We start from the raw sequence: 20,771 nt of genomic DNA, 5'->3' as shown, positions 1-20,771 counted from the left end.
CTGCTGCTGAGAGCAATTAGTGAGTTTCACCCCTAAATGGACAACTGTATGCACACATGTAGGAGCCAGTAAGGGCAGCTACAGCATCACAATAAGAAAGGGAACAGCGCTTTCTTTAGGAAGATATTCAGAGTACTTGTTGCATATAATTAAAACTATTTAGAATGTTTTGCATATGATTAAAAGAAGTAAGTAGTTTTAAAGGGGATGAGGTTGTTTCCTAAGAATGTCAGGTAACTTTGGTTAGATAACCACAAAATATTTACACCCAAGAAGTTTTCTGTCTGGTGACAGTGCATAGTTTTTCAGTGCACAAATTGCCACTTGGAACTCATTGGCATCAATGCTGTATTCAAAATGGTATTTGCATTTTTTAGCTTTAAGAAGCAACACTTACTGAATCATTAAATAAATACAGTAAACATCTGTAAAATAGGTTTTATTGGTTTCTGTATGGTATTTGGAGATTTAACATTCCATAATATTGCATACTACTTATATGTGTTCTGTTACAGTAATGGGCCTTTGGCCTGGATTTAAAGATGCACTATTACTATCTGAAGTTAATACAGGTAATTTAGTTTTCCCACATTATATATGTAAGACATTGTGCCATAAGTATCTATTTCTCATTCCAGATTTCAGCGAAATCTTGAGGTCACAGTTTAAGTCCACGTATCAATTTGCAGACCTATTACAAAAATCCTCAGCTGTACAATTTAATAAATTTAAACCTACTGAGAATTAACCATAGAGGAAAGACAATAGTGCATCTTTACTATTTTTTTAAAGAAGGCCCAACAATAAATAGTTTCCAGTTGCAAACTTGTTCTACAGCAAACACTTCTGTGCCAACATTATTACTATTTTCTGATTGCTGCTAGGAACAGTGTGTAAAGCAAATACTAGAAAATTAAAAAGCTGTATGAACCAATCCTCAGACAAAAGTGCAATGATGAAAAAATTAGATATGATTCAGTGTAACAAGAATAGGGAACTAATAAAAAAAATCTTATGCTCTGCATAGTTGCATAGATTAGCTAGTTAGTATTCACATTTAAGCAGAACAAACGGTACCCTTTTAATTAAACCCAAACCCCTGTATTTTTAAACAGACTTTGTAACTGATGGAGCACTTCAGATTGCATATAAAAATGCCAAAGAGATTTTCATATCACAGTTTTGTTTCTCTCTCCATACTACTTTCATCTGTTTAGGTATCATCATAATCATGCCCCTGCCTGCAAATGAGTACACTGGAGCTGACCTAAAGTCATAATCTCTGGTTTTATTTTGTTCATTTATGTGCTTCTAACAAAGCATGATATAAGCCCAGTGATAAAATAGGAGAGACCATCCTTTAAACAATTTTCATTATTGTTTTTTAACAATATCAGGGTAAACCAAATGTTGAGTTTAAATAAAGATTTTAATCATCCTAAATCCATCAATTTTAGTTCCCTTTCAAACTGTTCCATTTAAATGTATCAGAGGCATGAAGGATAGTTTGTCTAAATGTGTAAAGTGCAGTCACTAAACCGTCCACAAGATAGAATAATATATCCACACAACTGAAGGCATTCTTTCAAAACAAATATAATACTTTAAATCTCCCCTCTTTTCTTCATTTTCAAGTCTTTCAATTAAGATTCTCATAGTTCAGATTTGGTTTAAATAAGAGAGGCTTATAAATGTAGTTTTACAGGGTTCTCCAAATAAAAAGCAGGCACAACTGGTTATTATCAAAACAAGGTTGTTAGAAACAAAGGAATACCCTGTTACCTGAATATTTTTCTTACACTAGAACACTGAAATTCAGCATTTGCTAGTAACCTTGGTAGATTTCCATGATTGTTACCCTGTTCTTTGATAGATGGGGAGTGGGGAGATCTTGGGAAAGAATGAGGGTTGGTATATGAAAACCTAAAACTATGAGAGTAAAAAGGGCGTAAGTACAATCATCTAACATTGTATGAAAATTTGGCAGCTGTACTCAATATTATCACACTATTCAAAACTGTTGTATGCTGTACAAATCTAGGTTTAAAGTGTCATTTGCTAAAATATCTCATTATTCAGAGTTCATAAAGTAACAGCACTCCTATATACACTTCTTACACTTCTATCTTCCACTAAAAAGACTTCAAAGGGAGGTTGCTTCCTTCCCAGTTATATCTTAGTCAAAACTGACCATTAATTTTAGAAAATCCACTTCAAGTCCCACATTCAATTACAATATAGAATATATTGCTGTAACATCAAAGTGAAACATCTTAGAATCTTAACTTGCATGTAAAAAAAATTCTAAATATAAAATGGTACTGTAAATGATACCACCTTTAACCTGTATTTTTCAGTGCATTAAATTATTATTTAGTGACAAGCACAGTGCCATGGGTAAGTGATTTGAAGTTTGAATTGCAGCCTTTTATGAAGCATGAAATGCTTTCATATGTCACAGATTTCACTTCACCCAGGAGTTTGATGTTAATACATTAATTACAGGTAATAAAAAATAGCAATACTTCAGAGTTAACCCAAAGTATTAATTTCTCCAAATGAGATATGCTACTAATACACCAGAAACACTACTTATATGCAAGTCAAAGCAGAGCATACATTTTTCTGTACTCAAAACTGTTAACATAAATATTAGAATTCTGTATCTTTTAGTGTTTAACAGCAAACACTGTATATTGTAGAGCCTAAATATTTAGATGACAGTAACTTCTAGTTAGTTTTGGTGTCCACATACTAAATGCTATTTACAGTACAACAAACTTTTCCTTCAACTGGTGTGATTCACTATTCATTTTTCACTGCAGTATTTCTACTGTCTTACCAAAAGCAAACCAAATTCATTAACCTAAGGAACAATTCGAGTGGCAGTAGCATACTTGGTCAAAAAACAACACCTACTGTCTAAACTTTTAAGAAGCTATTGTACTAAAAGGCAAACATTGCAATGTTTCTCAAACTAAAGCGGTGTTACCACGTCTTGACAGAAGACAGCTGTAAAACATCAGCTTGGAGATTGGTGCACTTCACCCTTCTGTCAGTCCTAATTGCAGCTTTCTTGTGGTAACTGCAGCGGCTGCTCCCACTGCAAAGTACTGCAGTTGTGGCTGACTTGTAATGCCATTTAGCAGCTTTCATTACAGAGCCAACATCTAATGACCAGCAAGGTCTCTGCTGATTCCAATTTGAAAACCTCTAAAATAATCCTCTTCCCACATAATTCAGAAAGAACTTTTTCATATATTCAATATTATATTAGGTAATTAGTATTATATATGTATATCTATTATGTCTTTAAATACATTTTATAAATAAATTCCAACAGTGTGTTGTAAAGTAAGTAATGCATAAAAGTTACACAATTTAAATAAATATTTTTCACATTCCAATTCAGCTTCTTACAAGCTCATCTTTATTTCATGCCTTAATTCTGAAGCAATGTTTCTGCTTCAATACAAGAGGTAGATTTGATAGACCGGGCAAGTCAAGCCTACTGCCAAAAATTCAACTGTCAGTAACTGTATTGCTGATATGAAGTTTGAGACTATATGAAAAATTCAGAACTACTACCTAAAATCCTACCAAGTCTTAGCTAAACAGTTCTTGTTAAATCACATTTAATGCTTTTAGACATGATTACTCACAGTTTTTTCCTGTACATAAGAGATAATGAAGAACACAAATACAAAACAGAGAACAGTTGTCTCTAACACAATATATAAAAGTGCATGAGCTGTTTCTTCATCTATTCCTGTAAAACATATTCAGCTTTTCCTCTAACTTTGGCCATTAAGGAAAGACCTCTGAGAAAAAAAAAACAAAAAAACAAAAAACCCAAACCATACAAGTGTTTAAATTTTATGCTTATATTCACTTCAGTAGTTTAGAGCTGAAACCCCTCCATTGGAGCCTCCTGCTGTTGAAACACAAACTGCTGCTGACTTTCATCCACCTGAGGTGCAATACTAGAGTCCTCTTCTTCAACACCAAAATAATGTTCTATGAGTTCAAAAGCCTTTTGGTAGATCTCTTGGTTTTCATGCCTCTGAAGAAATTCAATTTTATCAAGTCCTAAATTCAAAATAGAAAATTTTCAAAAATGTAGTTGCTTAAATGAATGATGAATTCAAACAGAAACAGTTTATAGTATAGCAGTACTTCAGAAAGATGCAATCCCAAGTCACCTCAATTAACCTGAAATCACTGGTTCTTAATTTCCTAACCCATGGATTTCTAGTCTTCATTTTCTGCTGTCCAAACTCATTTAAAAACTAAGCTAGAAACATTTCATTTAAACTAATATCCCAATTTCTGTTCTTCTATTCTTAAGTCTTCCCCAACTCTAAATTCTATAACCACTCATGGAGCTGTGACTAGGCACAGTCTGTTGGTTTTTTTTTAATTAATTGTAAGATTTAATGATACTACTTTTTGGAAAGCTTATCATTTTGCAAGTAGAGGACAAATTCAGCCAAAGGAGCAGAGGTTAAGTGCTAGGCAGTCAGGTTAATATAAAATTCCTGTTTAGCTTTTTAAAGTAATGTAGTTTCCACTTAGGCTGGATTAGAAAGATCTCGAATGAACCTTTCTGGTGACTGCAGAGGCCAAAGAAATGATGGTGATATAATCAGTTGTTTTCCTTACTTGAACTTATACTCTACAGCTTCAGCAGCCTATGCTTAAGTGCTAAAGAAAAGAAGAGAACCTAGAGAATCAATACTTAAAATTATGAATGAGAGTCATACTTAAAATTACGAATGGGCAGAAAATCTGTAATACAATAAATTCAATTAAAGTCTTCAGTACTTACTCCTCTTATGCATTTAATTGCTAAGTTCTTCAAGCATGCATTTGATTTTAAAAAGTGAACTCTGTAACAGGGAATTCAGATGTAAAGACAGCTTTACAGTAAAGTTAGTACCACCTAATCAGATACAATGTAGTCAATTAGAACTACAGTTCTATTAGTTGCTAGCAGTTTCTGAAATACAAATGTCTGACAATTTTGTTTTGTCAGAGCTACAAAAAAGACAATTCTCTAAAAAGAATGCCAGTTTTATTACAAGCCAATTGTAAAAAAATCCAGTCATGAAATTCCACAAATTTTTAGAATGCCTTCATATAGAGGTTTAATTCAAGAACTTTTATAAGAGACTAAACAAAATACTTGCAAAAGTAAAAACTTATTTAGTTTTATGACCTGAAGTTGATTTTGCTGTTACTGATATTTACTATATTAAAAAGTGATACAACTTTAGGATCAATTAATAAACCCTGATGTTACAACCCTGTTGGTAATGAAACTGTAGCAGACAGGACTATGTATTGAAGTATTAAAAACTGTATTTAGGAATGCCTGATAAACGTGTGCTATGTATGGTTCCAATAGACTGGGACACTGGTGTTAAACCCTTCTGAGATTGCTTCTCTAGAGGGACATTTACACCGACTGCAGACAAACACTGAGACGTTTTCTGCATTTAACTACTTTCCCCTAAATGTAACATTACTTACTTTGTGATACTTTATGTCTACTTCTGCTTGGAGTAATTCTTATATTAAAACTTACCTGCAAATTTCAAAATGACTCACAGTGGTTCTGTTTTTACAGCCTAGAATAAGGAAGTTCAGGTATGTGGTTTAACCAGAAGTGTGTTCTTACCATAGGCTTCCTCTATGAGGGCACAATAAGGATTAATGCCGATTCCATTTTGCTTTGACTCTTGTTCTCCAAGACGCAGAATGTTTTCGAGTCCATTTAAAGCCACCTGTACTATTTTTGAATCCATCACAGTCAGGAGGTCACAAAGAGGTTTGGTACAACCTAGTGCTACCAAATACCTTTATAACAGAAACAAAACAGAGAAAGGGGAAAAGAACTGATAATACATCACATTTATTCTGACATACCACTAAAAAAAAGTGGCTGAAACAACAGAATTTCTAAAACATGCAACAATACAAATTTAGCCCAAAATGAAATAAATATTACAATTTATCTTAATAAAAAATATGAATGTGTGTATTCCTAATTGAAGTGTGAAATCTGTAATTTTTTAAAATTCTTTTTACTACAACCTTCCGGTGGGTTCAATTGAATATAAAAGAAAAAAATTTATCAGGAAGTTCTTTTCTCAGGCAGTTGAAATTTCCTAGTGGTAAAAATATCAAGTAAAAACATTAGATACATGTTAGCACAGAACAGTGCCCACAGAACACTGGGCACTGTTCTGTGCTAAGACAGTCCACACTAGCAGTCCATTAAGATTTTAGCATCACCTACTATAAAGAGAAGGATGTAACTGTAAAGATACAAAGATAAAAATACTGGGATTCTGTGTATCCCACTTCTTTTCACAATTTTGAAAAAAAAATTGTGTATGAACTTTCACAAGTCAACCTGAGTCCCTGCTTCTAGGATGTAAGTAAAATGATGACAGCAATGTTTGCCTAAATACAGTCTAATTCAGCAGTTTAATACTCTTCTGCAGTTAGGCAGTAGTACTCTGAGGACATTAGGAGGACTAAAACTTCATTACACCAGTAATATAAATGTATTTTTGATGAAGAGCCATTGTTATGGTATTCTATGCGCATCTACAATTTGAAGATCCTGAATTAAAATTTATTTTTAAAATGGTAGATTTTACAATGTTACATTATACAAGCAATTAAAAGAAATTCAAAAAAACAAGACACTTTCCTTTGTTATCCCTGTTATCTCTCAGATAACAAATAGTGGTAATAAGAAAATCAGGATTAGTTACATTATAAATAAGAACATACTTCTTGCAACAGATCTCCCAAATATGCTGGAAAAGTTGTTACATCACTTTTGGTTCTAGCTTTCATATAAGACAGGAACTTTTAAATCAAATTATCAGCTACTGATTCAAAGAGATCATTATTCTACAGTCTTCAGAGAAACCAGAGAGTATTTTATTCTAGCAATTCTATCTTTGCAGCATATAAATAGCTACTGATAGTAACAGTTTAATCAAACTCAGTTCTGAGCAAGGAGTTTTGATATCTGCTATAAAATAATACTGATAATACTGAAGTTAAAGTACGTGAAAAAGCTTCTAAAATATCTGAAGTCTGTCCCCAAATATAAAATCCCACTGCACAAGTTTTCTGTTGTAGAAATCACCTAGAGAACTCCCCACAGTTTTCCATTTTCAAACACTGAAAGCGTTCATCAGCTGTTCCAATTATGTTTGACAATGTAATATCAGCTATAGAAGATAAGCCTGTTGCACACTTAGGTGCAACACTCCTGAAAAAAAAGCACTAATTATTTATTAAGCTTGTTGCATGTACTTAAGATTTTTCTGAATTTCTACATTTTCAAGTTGGAGTTTCAAGGAAATGAGGTTATGTTTAGGATTTTGTTGCTATGACTGTCAAGATTCAAATGCAGAAATCCATATACCCTGTAGAAGATCCTTAGGCAGAGAAAACAGTAACACACACAAACTCACCTGATCTGTTCAGGGGTTCCTCCTGACGTTGCATTAGTTATGGCCCATGCTGCCTCTTTTCTGGTGCGAAACTCAGCTTTTTGGAGAATTTCAATCAATATTGGAAAAATATTTGCATCTATAACAGCCTAAGAGATGAAATTGTAACATTTTACAACCATTAATAAAGATTTCAGAACACTTATAGCTTTAACTACAAGAATTAGTGATGCATGCTGATATTAAAGCAAAGAATATCTTGTTTAGATGATGCCATACAAACTATAAATGCTAAAGTGAAATTCAGAACTATTCCAACATTGCACTGCAGTGGCCATCAGAAAACCTTGGGTTTTTTATTTCTCTGTTTCTGGTGGGCAGAGCCCAGCTTACTGGATTGGCCCATTTAAAAATCATAGAACACATTCTGAGTTCTTGAACTGAAGATCAAGTCTCAGAACAAAATTTTCCATTTTACTGAGGTCTGTGGTCTCCATTGAGAGACTATGTCTGTAATTGGAGACTTTATTACATGTTTTAATTTACATCAGGAAGAAACATTTTCTTCTCTGAAGCAGAAGGGGAAAAATAATTTTGGAATACATATTCTAATTCAGAATTCTCATTTTTATTGATCAGAACCTTCTTTCAGATAGCTCCAGTCACCTGGAATAATACTCAGGATGCAGTAGTTTCCACAAGAATTCAACTCAGTGTTGATGACATCATGCTGGGCTTTTATCCAAGCAAAATATTCACCATTTACTAACTAATTCACTTTTCACTGGACAAATTTGTAGTACAAATTGTGACAGCTATTTCTATTTAAAATAATATCTTAAAGTTTAGAAGAAGCCATTTAGGTTAGGTAAAATTATAGACAGTTAGGACTAAAACAAATAATACAGAGTCAGTGCAGTATCCATTTACATCTTGTGAAGGAAAATCAAGTAAAGTAGTAAAATGAAAACAAAACCAACGAAGTAACAAATTCTCAGGCTTTACCTGAATCTGAGCTCTGTTTCCTGCAGTTATATTAGAAACAGTCCAGCATGCTTCTTTTCTGATAGATTCCTTGGGACTACTAAGCAAGTGCAAGAGACACGGTAATGCAGAGCAGTTTAGAATCACCTAAAATAATTTAAAAATTGAAAACTGGGTTGTACTATATATAGCCTTGTGCAATATACATATATATATGTAAGTTTGAAAGCATTTACAGAGGACTTCAAAAGATCTTGCAACACATTTATATTATATGAAGGGCCATATTCTGCAAAACTAAAGTGTTCAATGCTGTAGTGTGTGATCAGACAATCCAATAATTTGAATCTGCCTTCAATTAAGTCCAGACCAAAAGACTGACAATAGCAAAACGAAGTAAGGCTGCTTAAGACTAAAATATGAGTAAGACAAAATGACTGACAAATGCACAACTAATTTATATAGTTATGTGTTAAGTTTTCAAGAGATAAAGTTTTTCATATAATTCCTTAGCAAAATCCTTTTCTCTAGAGCTCACAAATTATGCAGGTAACGTTTTTCCTTATGTTCTGTTTACACTAGTACTGTCAGCCTTTTAGAGAAAACTATTTTTAAAGTAGGACCTGTCTTTTTATTTCCGGCATTACTTCAAAATCAATGCCATTGCCTAAAATTTAAAAAATCGATCTTTAGAGTAAATTACATCAGTAAGACTATCACATACAAATTCATGGACAAATTAAGTATAAGCATAGCTTAGAAGTGAAAACCTTGACTGCCTTAAAGACTTGAAAAAGGGGAACCATAATAAGTAACTGAACCCCCTGAAAGGAAGGGAAAAAATCCAAAAACCAAAAAAAGCAACAGTCAAAGAAATGAAACAATCCACTACACACAATGCTGTAAAAAAAAAAGTTCATTCTTGCATTAATTTGATGCTTAAAATAGGAGCCTAAACTATCAAATCAGCAACACAGATTTCTAGAAAGTCTCTTTCAGTGACATACGCAGATACCTCTACTGGAGATGTATTTTGTTAAAGTTTTCACAAAATTACGTCTTGCCAAATAATTTTTCTTAAATCAACTAGTCTTACCTGTGTTTGGATATCATCCCCAGTAACAATATTTCCAACTGCTCTTAATGCAGGGGATACCACCTTGTAATCATTATGCCTGGAGACAAATATTATATTGCTTGATATTACCAAGTGTTAAAACAACAATTTTGCATTTTCAGCAAACAAGGGTTTACTTCAGATGCTAAGTATTTAGTTATCAAAACCACTGTATTACTAATTGTACTTTCCCTTTTAGCCAAATTTGACTACTACAACTCCACAACTGAACTGCTGATTCAAAGACTGAGCACCTCTATGGAACAAAACAACTTAGAGCAATCTGCTCAGCAGATTCATTTCATCCAGCTCAAGTATTATTAAATACGATACTGAAATGTGCCATTCAATAGCCACAGAAACAGACAAAGTGTTATGAGGTGTATACTAAAGTTTAGTATTCTCTGTAAGCAAAATTACCCCTTTTCTGAGTCAATAATCCTAGAAGCCAGCTACATGAAGTCCATATTTAGCTGCCTGATGTGTGGGGGAAAGAAATTACACAGTTGTCCTAGAGCTTCTACGGAAGAGAAAGCAATCTTCCCTGTCCTGACAGCTATTAAAACGAGCTTTTCACGGAGAAGTGTGCTGAGCTGTCTGTGCTGGGAACTACTATCCCAGACCTACTCTGCAGTCCCACGTGAACACAGGGATTTAGTCTCCCTTTCCAGGAAAATAATGAACCATAACCCAAATATATTGCAACAGTTTAAAATGGCTCTAGCCAGTCTCTGGACTTCACTGAGTCCAGGAACTGTCTGTAAAGCAATTATATGTCCTAGAAAGGAAAGTACAACAGTGAAATTAAAAAAAAAAAATTTACAATTCAATATTTGTCTTCAGTCTTTGCCTTTCTACTCCTTCATATATATGAATTCTTATATTAAATTTAAGGAATGTAAGGGAATACTTTGGAGAAAACTTTTTTCACTGTAAATGTCAGGAATGATTGCAGGAGCCAAGCAAGCTAGCATGCAGCTTAAAAGATTTCAAACTGAATTCATGTTCATCACTTTCCACAAAAATAAATTAAGATATCAGGTGAGAAAACACAGCTCAATTTTAACATTAACAGTACTATAAAACATTTATTTGGTGAGAAGAAGACTTACATAAGCAGCTCTACCAATCTTCTACACACTCCAGAATCAATAACAGCTTGAATTTTATCATTGGGACCATCTGAAAGGTAAGAGAGGGCCCAGCAAGCATCTGCTAATACATCCGGGTCACTGCTAAACAACAGTCTTGATAAAACATTTAAGCAAGGAGCAACCTAGGTTAAAGAAAAATATTGCATAAAATTAGGTGTTCCACACTTTTCAAGTTTCAGAGAACACTCTGCAAAGGCATAAATGTGCAAAACTATTTTCTGTTCAGGTACACAAGGTCATTAATGAATGAGGACCTAGGTGAAACACTTTCTGATTAAACCAGATATCCAATTCAAACCAGTAAATTGGATAAATTCTGATTCACAGCCTATTTATTGAGAGATAACTGTATTAGGTATATAATTGTTCAGCTTAAATAAAAAACCATCTGCTTTTACAGGAATTGCTGATGCTTTTTTAATCATTCAGGGAGCAGAATCTATAAATATGGTTATAAAAAGTTTGGGGGTTTTTTTGCTGGCTTTGTAGGAGTACTGGCAGTTATTTGCAATAACCAACCTAGAGTAACTCACTCAGCACCCAACATTCACTGAACCGGTGAAACAAGCAATGTCTCATATCAGTTCTCACTGCCACTGTACCCTCTGGCCTTCATCTCTGTAGCGTGCGCACAGAGCCAAATGAACTAGACCGTCTTAGCACCATTTAGAACTGGACAGGTGTCTGCTGTACAGCCTGGGAATTTCATATTCTTTGTAGAACTTCATTCTTTACCTTACATGGTTATGCAAATTCAGTCTCTAATGTGTCCGACTGCTACTACTGCAAAGGGCAAAAAGCAGAGGACTTAGTCTTATTAGCAGCTATCTATACAGCATCCTTTTCCCATGAGGTTTTGTATTCGAGCAGCAAAAAAATCTTGTTTTGTCACTACCAGAACAAAACACTAGTAAAGGATATAGATTAGGCAGAGTCATTGCGAGGTGATCAATTAAGTGATATCAGAAATCCCCCCTTTTTATAAATATTTCTTCAAGAATTAATAAGTAGCAATAACTACTAGTTAGTAATTACTAGCTCATGAGGTAAAACTCTCTTCGGATTAACTTTAATGATAATTTAAACTCAGTCACTTCCACCAGAATATCCAGTGTTAATCTTTTTTAAAGTCATTAACATTACCAGAAATTAATTTCATACTGAAAATAAGCTAAAACTCCTACTAGTCTCTATAGTCTTTACAGCCACATACTAGAGAGAAGAAAAAAAAAGGGGAGAGCATATAGGCTCTCTCTCTCATCATAGTCTGATTTAACTGCATCTGACAGAGCAGGAAACTCAAAATTTTATTCATGCAGCATGCACTCACAATCATAGAACAAAAAAAAAAAAAAGAGGAAGCTTCAACTATAACTCACATTCTCTACAACAGTTCTGGAGAAAATACAGTCCCACATGGTTTAGTGCTGAATGTATAATTTGTCCATCACTTCGCACCAGTGTATGACTATCTGCACCACATTACAGTCTCAAGTTTTTAAGTGATATGATTTTATTGCTGATCAGTGCCAAAGTAGATGATTTTTCACAGATATAACAGATGGGCAAGACTGTGTGATGACATTAAAAACATAAAAAGTATGTCTATATTCAGATTCAAAGATTCTGTTTGTTATAAAATATTACAAACATAGATATTCTTTAGCTTTCTGATTTCTACTTTATTATACCTTACTGAAGTCTGGAGGTGGGTTCTTCCCTCTACAAAGATTTGAGAGTGCCCACACTGCATTTCTAGTTGTTGTAAGACGATTTGAATTTGTTAACAATCTGTGAGAGACAATAATAAAAAAAAAAGTAATTTCTTATTAAAGTATATTTAATTTTCTGGCTATTGTTAACAAAAGAACATCACATAAGGAAGAGAAATTCTATTATTGATCAATAGTTTAAATTTATTTATATTCATATCTTACATGCTGCAACAACTTTCTTAAAATCAACTGAATCTGAGATTATTTTGCATAATTTTGGGACGTCTCATTCCTAAATCACGTACATGCATATTAAAGTAAACAACTGCTTATATGAAAGATCATTCAACTAAACCTTTCTGAGGGTCTTTAGAAGGGACTAGGAGACGCAACCCTGGGTGGAATGAACTTTGATGTTTTCATTCAGAAAATGACATTAATAATAATACTTCCATAAAAAGCTGAAACCTGGAAGTTCTTGTAAAAAAATTAACACATTACTTCTGCTTTTGCCAAATAGAACATGAAAGATTCAACACCTGAAAAATCAGGTTCACTTTCAGAAACATAAAAAAATGTCTAAAATGTTAATTCTTTAAGCACTTGGTGAAGGTAATCATGTTCTCCTTTGCTATTTTAAGCAATTTTACAAATGTTTCATTTTATTACTTTAAGTGGTAATAAACTGAGTAACATTTGTCTTGTGCGAATTTTTCCCTGTGATGAAAATACTACGGTAAGCACATAGTAAATGCTGGAATGATATTCCTAGTGAAGAGAAATCTTCTAATGGAACACAGCTCATGTAACAACTCCTCTGTTAGCTCATACCAGCAAGCAAATAGATAAATAGGAAGACTAAAGCTTGAAGCTACTGAACAAAAGTGGAGAAAACAGCCCACTGCCTCAGAAGATGGAACTATACAAGTGGGAATCAAATTATGTCTCGCACCCCATACATTCAGAAATCTGACAACACAGAGTTGGCGCAACACAGAAATTTCATACCTGTGAAGTAACATTTCTCTCCTTTTGCAAACATTGAAAAGCTTCCAGTCATGAACTAATTAATTAAAAATATGCATGAAGCTCAGGTAATCCAAAACATTAAATTGCTTCTTATTATTATGATTCTCAATATAGACAAAAACCTATATTCTTTTCAAGTAAATTCTAAGCTGAAGTTTTCATTTATCTATACACACACAATATATTATAGTATTAGTTTACAATACTTACTCTAAGAGAGGTGGCAATATTCCACAGTTCAAAACAAAGTCTCTGCATTCTGCATTATCACCAGCAATGTTCCCAAGAGCCCACACTGCCTTAAAAAGCAAAGCATCCAAGTGAATTTATACATACTTGCAAATCAACTTTTACAGATATGCTGTACTTTTTACAATAAATATTACAGAATAGAAAAAAAATCCATGATGGGAAAAAATAGTGACAGTAAATTTTTATCTTCCTGGAGGCAGATCAACTAGATATTTGGAAAATGGGGGTCAAAGCCTCTGTAACCCCACACATCCCAAAAGAGATATTCATAACTGAATTTTAAGTAGCTATAAAACCCCTCAAGAAGACAGTTACCTGCTCCTGTACATCTTCATGTTCTGAGCTAAGCAACTTAATAAAAATGGGAACAGCTCCGGTTTCAATTACAACTTTGGTGTGTAAGAAAGTTCCAGATGCTATGTTTGTCAAAGCCCAAGCTGCTTCAAACTGTTGAGGAACACAAACATAGCCATGTTAAACCGCTCAGCACTAAAACTTAAAATCATGACATGAAATTTGACATAAGAGTTTCAGAGGTTAATTTTCCAACTTTTTTCCCTTTCCAGTGACATGCAATTATTATTATGGTACTCTACACAATAAAAAAAAGGCATTGACAAAATCTCTATCTAGTAAGAGTAAAAAATAATGTAGTAACTTTCAGTAACTACATTATTTTTAGGTTTTGGCTTACAGAACTAAGAAAGATTTCAAATCATCATTAACTAGTACAGATACCTTTTGTTTTCTCAATATTAAATTAATTCTTCTAGAATAAATGTCCACAAGGCCTAAATGCTATTCCCATGGAGAAGTAGACAGAACTAGTTACTTCTACCATTAATTACATATTTTCTCAAAGATTTTCTAAAAGGATTTCAAACAAACCTGTCAGTTTCCTGTACTTTTTCTTTTTCCCTAAGATTTCAGCTGAAAAGTACTGCAATATATTTAACACTTAAGACAGATACTGCTCACACATCACTGCTGATGATCTTAATATACCACTCTGTAAATCCTCTTGAACACCTTTTGCTTTCAACGCCCAAGTTTTTGTCCAGCTGAATACATGACCCTAAAGATGACTATGAAATCCACAAAGTCAAGTCACATTTTTAGCACCAATAGCGAAAACATATGGCTTCAGTAATGAAAAATAATGATATTTGATTACTCAAAACCCCCACCAAACAAAACAACATGTGCCTTCCAAAGCTCTTTTGGAAGGTTTCTAATCCCATTCAAAACCCCCAATCAGTACAAGCTGAACTCACTTGTAGAGTGTAATTTTCACTCCTTTCTAGAAATTTCACAAATCTCTGTACTACTCCCGGTTTTTGAATGACTTCATCTATAGGTGGATTAGGCTCTAGGAAATAAAACCAAACATATTTGTATTAAAAGACCAAATAAATTACTTTTACAGTATGACAAAAACCATGAATATGATTTGTAGATCTTATCATAATTTCATTCAATCCTTTTCAAAAGGAGTTACAAACTTTTCACTTGCAGGATCTTTCCTATGAAGTGGTACAATGTAAACATCCTGTTATATATAATAACAGTAACACATACTATTATCATTTACACGTTAGTAATTCATCACAAAACACTGTTCCTTCCACCAACAGCTCAGGTTGGTGGAAGAGCAATTATGGTTACTGGATGCTATTTTAAAAGACCAAGCACACCCTTACCTATCATGCTATAAACATACCAGCATCACCTTAAGATTGTATGTTTTACAGCCCCAACAAAAACAAATTACAACTCTTCTTTGCCAGCCATGTAATTTTTTTTTCCCCTTGAGGAGAGAATGGGAGTGAGAAGTTGAATCACTGCAACAATTACTCTGTCAGTGTGCAGTTACTGCCCTGGACACCTCAATCAAAAACATTGTTGTTTTTTATCTTGAAAGACTTAACATCAGAATAGTGAAGATTTCTGTATTTAGCCATTAGGTCAGAAGAGATTTGGCACAGTTTCTTACTTCAAAATAAAACATAACTAAATGTTAGCTGACTCTTAAGTATAATTCATAATAACACAGAAGGAAGCAACTAGAAAAAACAGGCAATGTTTACCTACCTTTAGAGAGCAATTTTCTGAATTTCTGAGTTGCTGTGAGTTGCTGATCAGGATCATCTGAAAAAATCATCTGTACCATATCTACAGTAATAACTTCTTCCTAAAAATGCAAGGAAGATTTCTTATAGTGTAGTACTATGCAAACTAATAGATAACATTCTAAACACACTCTGAAGTACTTACCTCTGGAATAGGAACAGTAGAACTGACATCAGGATCCTGAATTGGGCTTTCTACCATGGATTCTTCATTTCCCGGGAGACACACGTTTCGGCGTTTAAACAGCTGAACAAAGGAAGCATTTTTGGGAGATGTTAGGAGTAACCAAAGTGTGGGTACTGATGACATACACTTGAAGAAATGCTTTCACCAATACCAGTCAAAGAATTTTACCTACTCACCTTTCTGTTCACTCACACAAGGGAAATTCTATACAAAAGTTGAGATACCATAAAGGAGAAAAACTATCATATCTGTATCTTGCGAAACTGCACAGCAACACTTCAGCTAGACATTCAGAACTAGATTCTTACTAGTTATAAAGATCCTTAATTTTTTCCACAAGAAAAAGAAGACACAGATCTTTTTGCTTTTAGTCTTTTATCCCTTATAATTAGCATGCATTTTAAACAAGAAATAGTACTCTACAAGCTACTTTCCCCTTTCTTAGTTTATAGGCTAAAATCACCAACACAGAGACAATGTTTGTGTTTCAGCACACTGCATTCCTCCCTTCTACAGAAGGCTACTAAGCAGCGCCTGTATTTTATACTCAGCTGAGGAAAGATTAAACTAGAAACATAATTTTCATACAGAAGAGAAAAAATAGTGTAGCTTCAAGGTGAACTTCCGAACCATGCAACATTAAACATTATCTATGTCCAAAAATTGCTTTACAATTAGCTGCACACGCTGCCTATGCTCAGAATACATACCAGCACTGTAGTATTTAACAAACTATATCCAATGAGTGCCTCTTCATTTTCTAGCATATAAGCAAAACATCCACACTGACCTGTTCTCTTCTAGAAACCAAACCTAAATGTTTATCTTTGTTCCAGTACTACACCTACAACTAGTGTAACCAACAATTCTAAAAATATTTACATTTGTACATTTAGAAAGAAATTATAGGCTCTCAGTCCACTGACTAAGATTTCACCTGTAAGGATAATAATAAAACCACGGATGAATCCTGATGGTTTTGTCCCTCTAGGTGTCTACAGACCTAGGTTTCTGCTATTCTACGTGTCCAAAACTGCAGAACAACTCCATGTTTATATCTAGCTCTATTTCAAAAGGAACCTAAACCAAGGCATTCTCTCTCCTGTTTGATGAACTTATGGGTTGGGTGTAATTCTGGACACAAAACAACTATAGAATACTGAATGCAAATGAGGCTTAATTCTATTTAAACCCACAAAGGAACAAGAAACAATATTCCACTTTTGGAAGACCAGCCATTCTTTCTGAATGCTCAACAAGGACACAGACGTTCTTGGCTGAAAAGTATAAACTTGCTTGGTCTTTCTACCAGTCACAATTCCTTCTGGAGCACAACCAGTCTCATCTCCCTGCATAAACTCATTCTCAGGTCAGGAAGAGCTGAAAAACGCCAGTCCAACAAACTAAGATCAAGCAGACCATAACAGTAGTCTCATGGTTATAGCAGTCAGCATGGGAGAGGAAACACCCATTATTTTCATAATTTATCCAGGGAGCATTTACTACAAAATATGTAAACAAAACTTTCAGCAGGAACTGCAATGCATTACCCATTCAGAGATAAGTGCTCCAGTACTACTCCACTTCTGACTCTTACCCCCCTGGCCCAAATAATTGAAATTCTTTTTCCATGCACCACTTTCCCAGTAGAAGGATAAGCATTCCACCTCATAGCAGACTATAGATCAGAGCCTGGGACACTCCCCAGGTTGTGGGAGACTAAGTCATCCACTTTAGACCAAACAGAAAAACAAACTAGCTTCCTGGCAAGAAACTACTAAACATTCTGCAAAGAGGAACTATGACAAACTATTGAACAATACAATGTTCCACATACTCTGATCACTAAAAATTCAATGAGAACAACTGCAAATGTTTGTATAATAGTTCAGAGACACTAACTGGTAGCAACTTTATTAAGTTGCTAGAAGAGCTCTTAGGCAATTTGAAGCATGGTATCAAAGATGAAAATAATCCTCTCCACACACCAAATTTGACCCCAGCTCTAGCAGAGAATGCAAGGTTTCAAATTCTTACTGGAAATATGAGTGTTCCTTCGGTCTAGTCTCACATGTATAAACCTAGACTATGGATTGATGTTAAAAGTCACAGCTCTCTCCTCTGTGTGCCATAGTAACTTAAAAGGGTTTCTGTTCATCTTTTTATGATCCTATTGAGAGGTGCCTGGTGCTTCCCACAAATGCAAAGAAAACAGACATTCAACCTGGCACTCCTGGATTCCACTCCAGAGGATGAGTCTGCTCAGGTCCTTTCAGGCCCCTGAATATAGCTCCACAGGCACTGAACAGTGAACAGCTCCTCAAGATGCTTACCTGCTCTTCTCTTTTCTGTTTCCGAAGCTGGATTCCTTCCTCCTCTCTTCTCCTGCGCATTTCTTGGGGATTAAGTGCATTATTCTTGTAGCTTTTCATTCTGAAGTTATCTTTACCTGGGCTTGCCATGTTGTCTATTGAAAAAATACAAAATTACTCCAAAAGGCCACACTTGCCATCTCTTGTACAATGAAAATATCTACAGCACTCGCTATATATTCCTGCATCTGTTTGCAATATTGAGTTCATCAACAAAAATCTTTAATGCAGAAATCACAGAAAACCTATGCCTAGATAGGCATTTCCAAACTGCAGATTAAACTACAGCTCATCTCAAGAATCAGATACAGCATTAAAGGGCATAAGCTACTGTAAAAAGAAACTATGCATCTTCCAAGCAAACTGAAAAACAAAAAGCAAAGACATTATGCTGCTAAATTTTCATTCTGTCAGCAAGCAAGCAAAAAAAAAAAAATTCCTTCCTCCTCTCATAAACATGATATTGAATGTATTACAAATAAACACAAATCCAAGAAGAAAACCAGCAGTAAATTACTGCTTCATGTAATACCTTATGGTATGGTTTCTTTACTTTCTTTCACTATCTCACAAACATAACAGAATCTAAGGGCTATGCTTTTTCTTCTAAACTGTGTGCAGGAAAATAATTTAAGGGTCAGTAGCACACAGACAAGCATACTCTCTTTCATTTTAAACTAACAAAATTACTGTCTCACTCCAATTACCAGTTCTTTTAATGGGTTCAGAAGATTAGAATCTGACTGTCATTTCAGGTATATCAGCTGTGGAAAGATAAAAGTGATAGTTCACAATTCTGTCACCAGAACGATCAAACGGAGTGGAAAAGGTTGTCAAAGAGCACGGTGCCTTTTTTTAAAGCTAGAACTGAAGCCTTCATCTGAGAAACAACTGTTAAAAACAAGACTCGACACAAACTATCACTCCTCTGGAATTCTTCTACAAGAAGAAAACATGTAAACTACAGCTCCTGAGCTATGCACAATTCTCTGGCAACTTCCATGCTGAGACAATTTGTTTTGGGGTTTTTGTTTGGGTTTTGTTTTTTTTTATCAGCAACACCAAGGACCACTAAGCCATAAACACAAGCTATGAGAGGAAAACAGACTAGAGACTTGGGCTGACATCAAGTCACCACCGCAAGGACTCTGCAGCCTGTTTCACCCAAGTATCTGCTTCACAAGAGCCTAAGTAAACTACTGACATCTCTGCACAACAAGTCTAAGTGTGCCACTGTCTAAGGCAAATTTCTCAACAGTCATGTAACTTTATTTCCCCAACAATGCCACTGGATTATCTAGTCCTAGAACACCATCCCTTTCTTAATCGTTCATGCCTTGCTAATTTAGTTGTGCCAATGAAACTGTCAGGCCAAAGAATGGACTGAACAAGAGAAATGCACGTTCAAATTAATCCAGTCACGACCTCTCTGAAAAGTTACAGAAAGTCAACTGGAAGGAAGGTCCCATCGAAACTGTTTTTAAAAAGAAAAACTGAGAAATTCATAGCTTCCATCCCCCCACAAGGCTTTGAATACAGACATCATAAGGGCAAGAAGACTAGCAGTCCCTGATTTCACGCTGTCCGCATCTAGATCCAAGCAAGCCTGCACTACTTCTGTGCTACAAAACTACACCCGTTTTAACATTAAATCACTCCACCCACCACATCATGCATCGCACGCACTTGTTGGGCATAGTCTAACACCTATCATACTACTACTTTTTTTTTCCCTCCTTCTTGTCTACCTAAGGCTCACTAAACACGGCGGCTCGCTGTCCCTCCGCCCCCTCCCCAGCCGGACACTGCCCACAGGTTTCGCACCGGCCCAGCCCGCAGGGACCGACCAGTCCGAGACCGCCAGGACCGACTGACCTGTCAGCCCGACAGGCCAGACACTCACCCGGCCACCCAGCCAGCCCGGCTACACCCAGCGAGGGGCAGCGCTCGTCACTCACGTCCCCAGCAGAAGGCGTGGAAAGCCGCCTCCACCGGCAGCAAGGCAAGGAAGGGGGAGGATGGCAGAACCTTCTTACCCGAGGAAGCGGACACCCCGTCCCAGCCCCGAGCGAGCTGCCATGCGGGCAGTGCCGCCGGAGCCAGCGGCAGACCGGCCTGCACCGGGCACCCCGTCCCGCAAGCGGTGCAGCCTCTGCTGCCCCTACCCACCGGCTCTCAGCGCCTTTCCTTCCTTACCCATCGCGGCGGACACGCCCGGCGCCCGGCGCCGTCCAAATGCGAGCTCGCCGCCCCGGAGCGCTCCGCACCGGCAGCACACACCGATGCAAGATGGCGGACGCCGCCCCGCCGCGCGCCGCACTGGTCGGGGGCGGGGCCCGCCGTTCCCAGCAGCC

At 35.8% G+C, this 20,771-nt stretch overlaps 1 protein-coding gene across 1 annotated transcript; it reads right to left on the bottom strand.

The window, feature by feature from the left end:
- Positions 1–7: 7 nt before the first annotated feature.
- Positions 8–20,732, bottom strand: KPNA5 (karyopherin subunit alpha 5). Its single transcript, XM_084203422.1, has 14 exons — positions 20,614–20,732; positions 18,379–18,512; positions 16,004–16,105; positions 15,821–15,920; positions 15,004–15,098; positions 14,045–14,176; positions 13,688–13,776; positions 12,425–12,524; positions 10,692–10,855; positions 9,559–9,637; positions 8,484–8,609; positions 7,500–7,627; positions 5,681–5,859; positions 8–4,089 (listed from the first exon to the last, which is right to left on the bottom strand). Exons 1-14 carry the CDS (start codon positions 20,615–20,617, stop codon positions 3,902–3,904), a joined length of 1,620 nt encoding a protein of 539 aa, XP_084059548.1. The 5' UTR covers positions 20,618–20,732; the 3' UTR covers positions 8–3,901.
- Positions 20,733–20,771: the final 39 nt, after the last annotated feature.

The sequence above is a fragment of the Fringilla coelebs genome, assembly GCF_963513975.1.
Source record: "Fringilla coelebs genome assembly, chromosome: 3".
Lineage (NCBI taxonomy): Eukaryota > Metazoa > Chordata > Aves > Passeriformes > Fringillidae > Fringilla > Fringilla coelebs.
The sequence above is the reverse complement of the archived record's forward strand: the minus strand, read 5'-3'. Positions and strand labels throughout refer to the sequence as shown.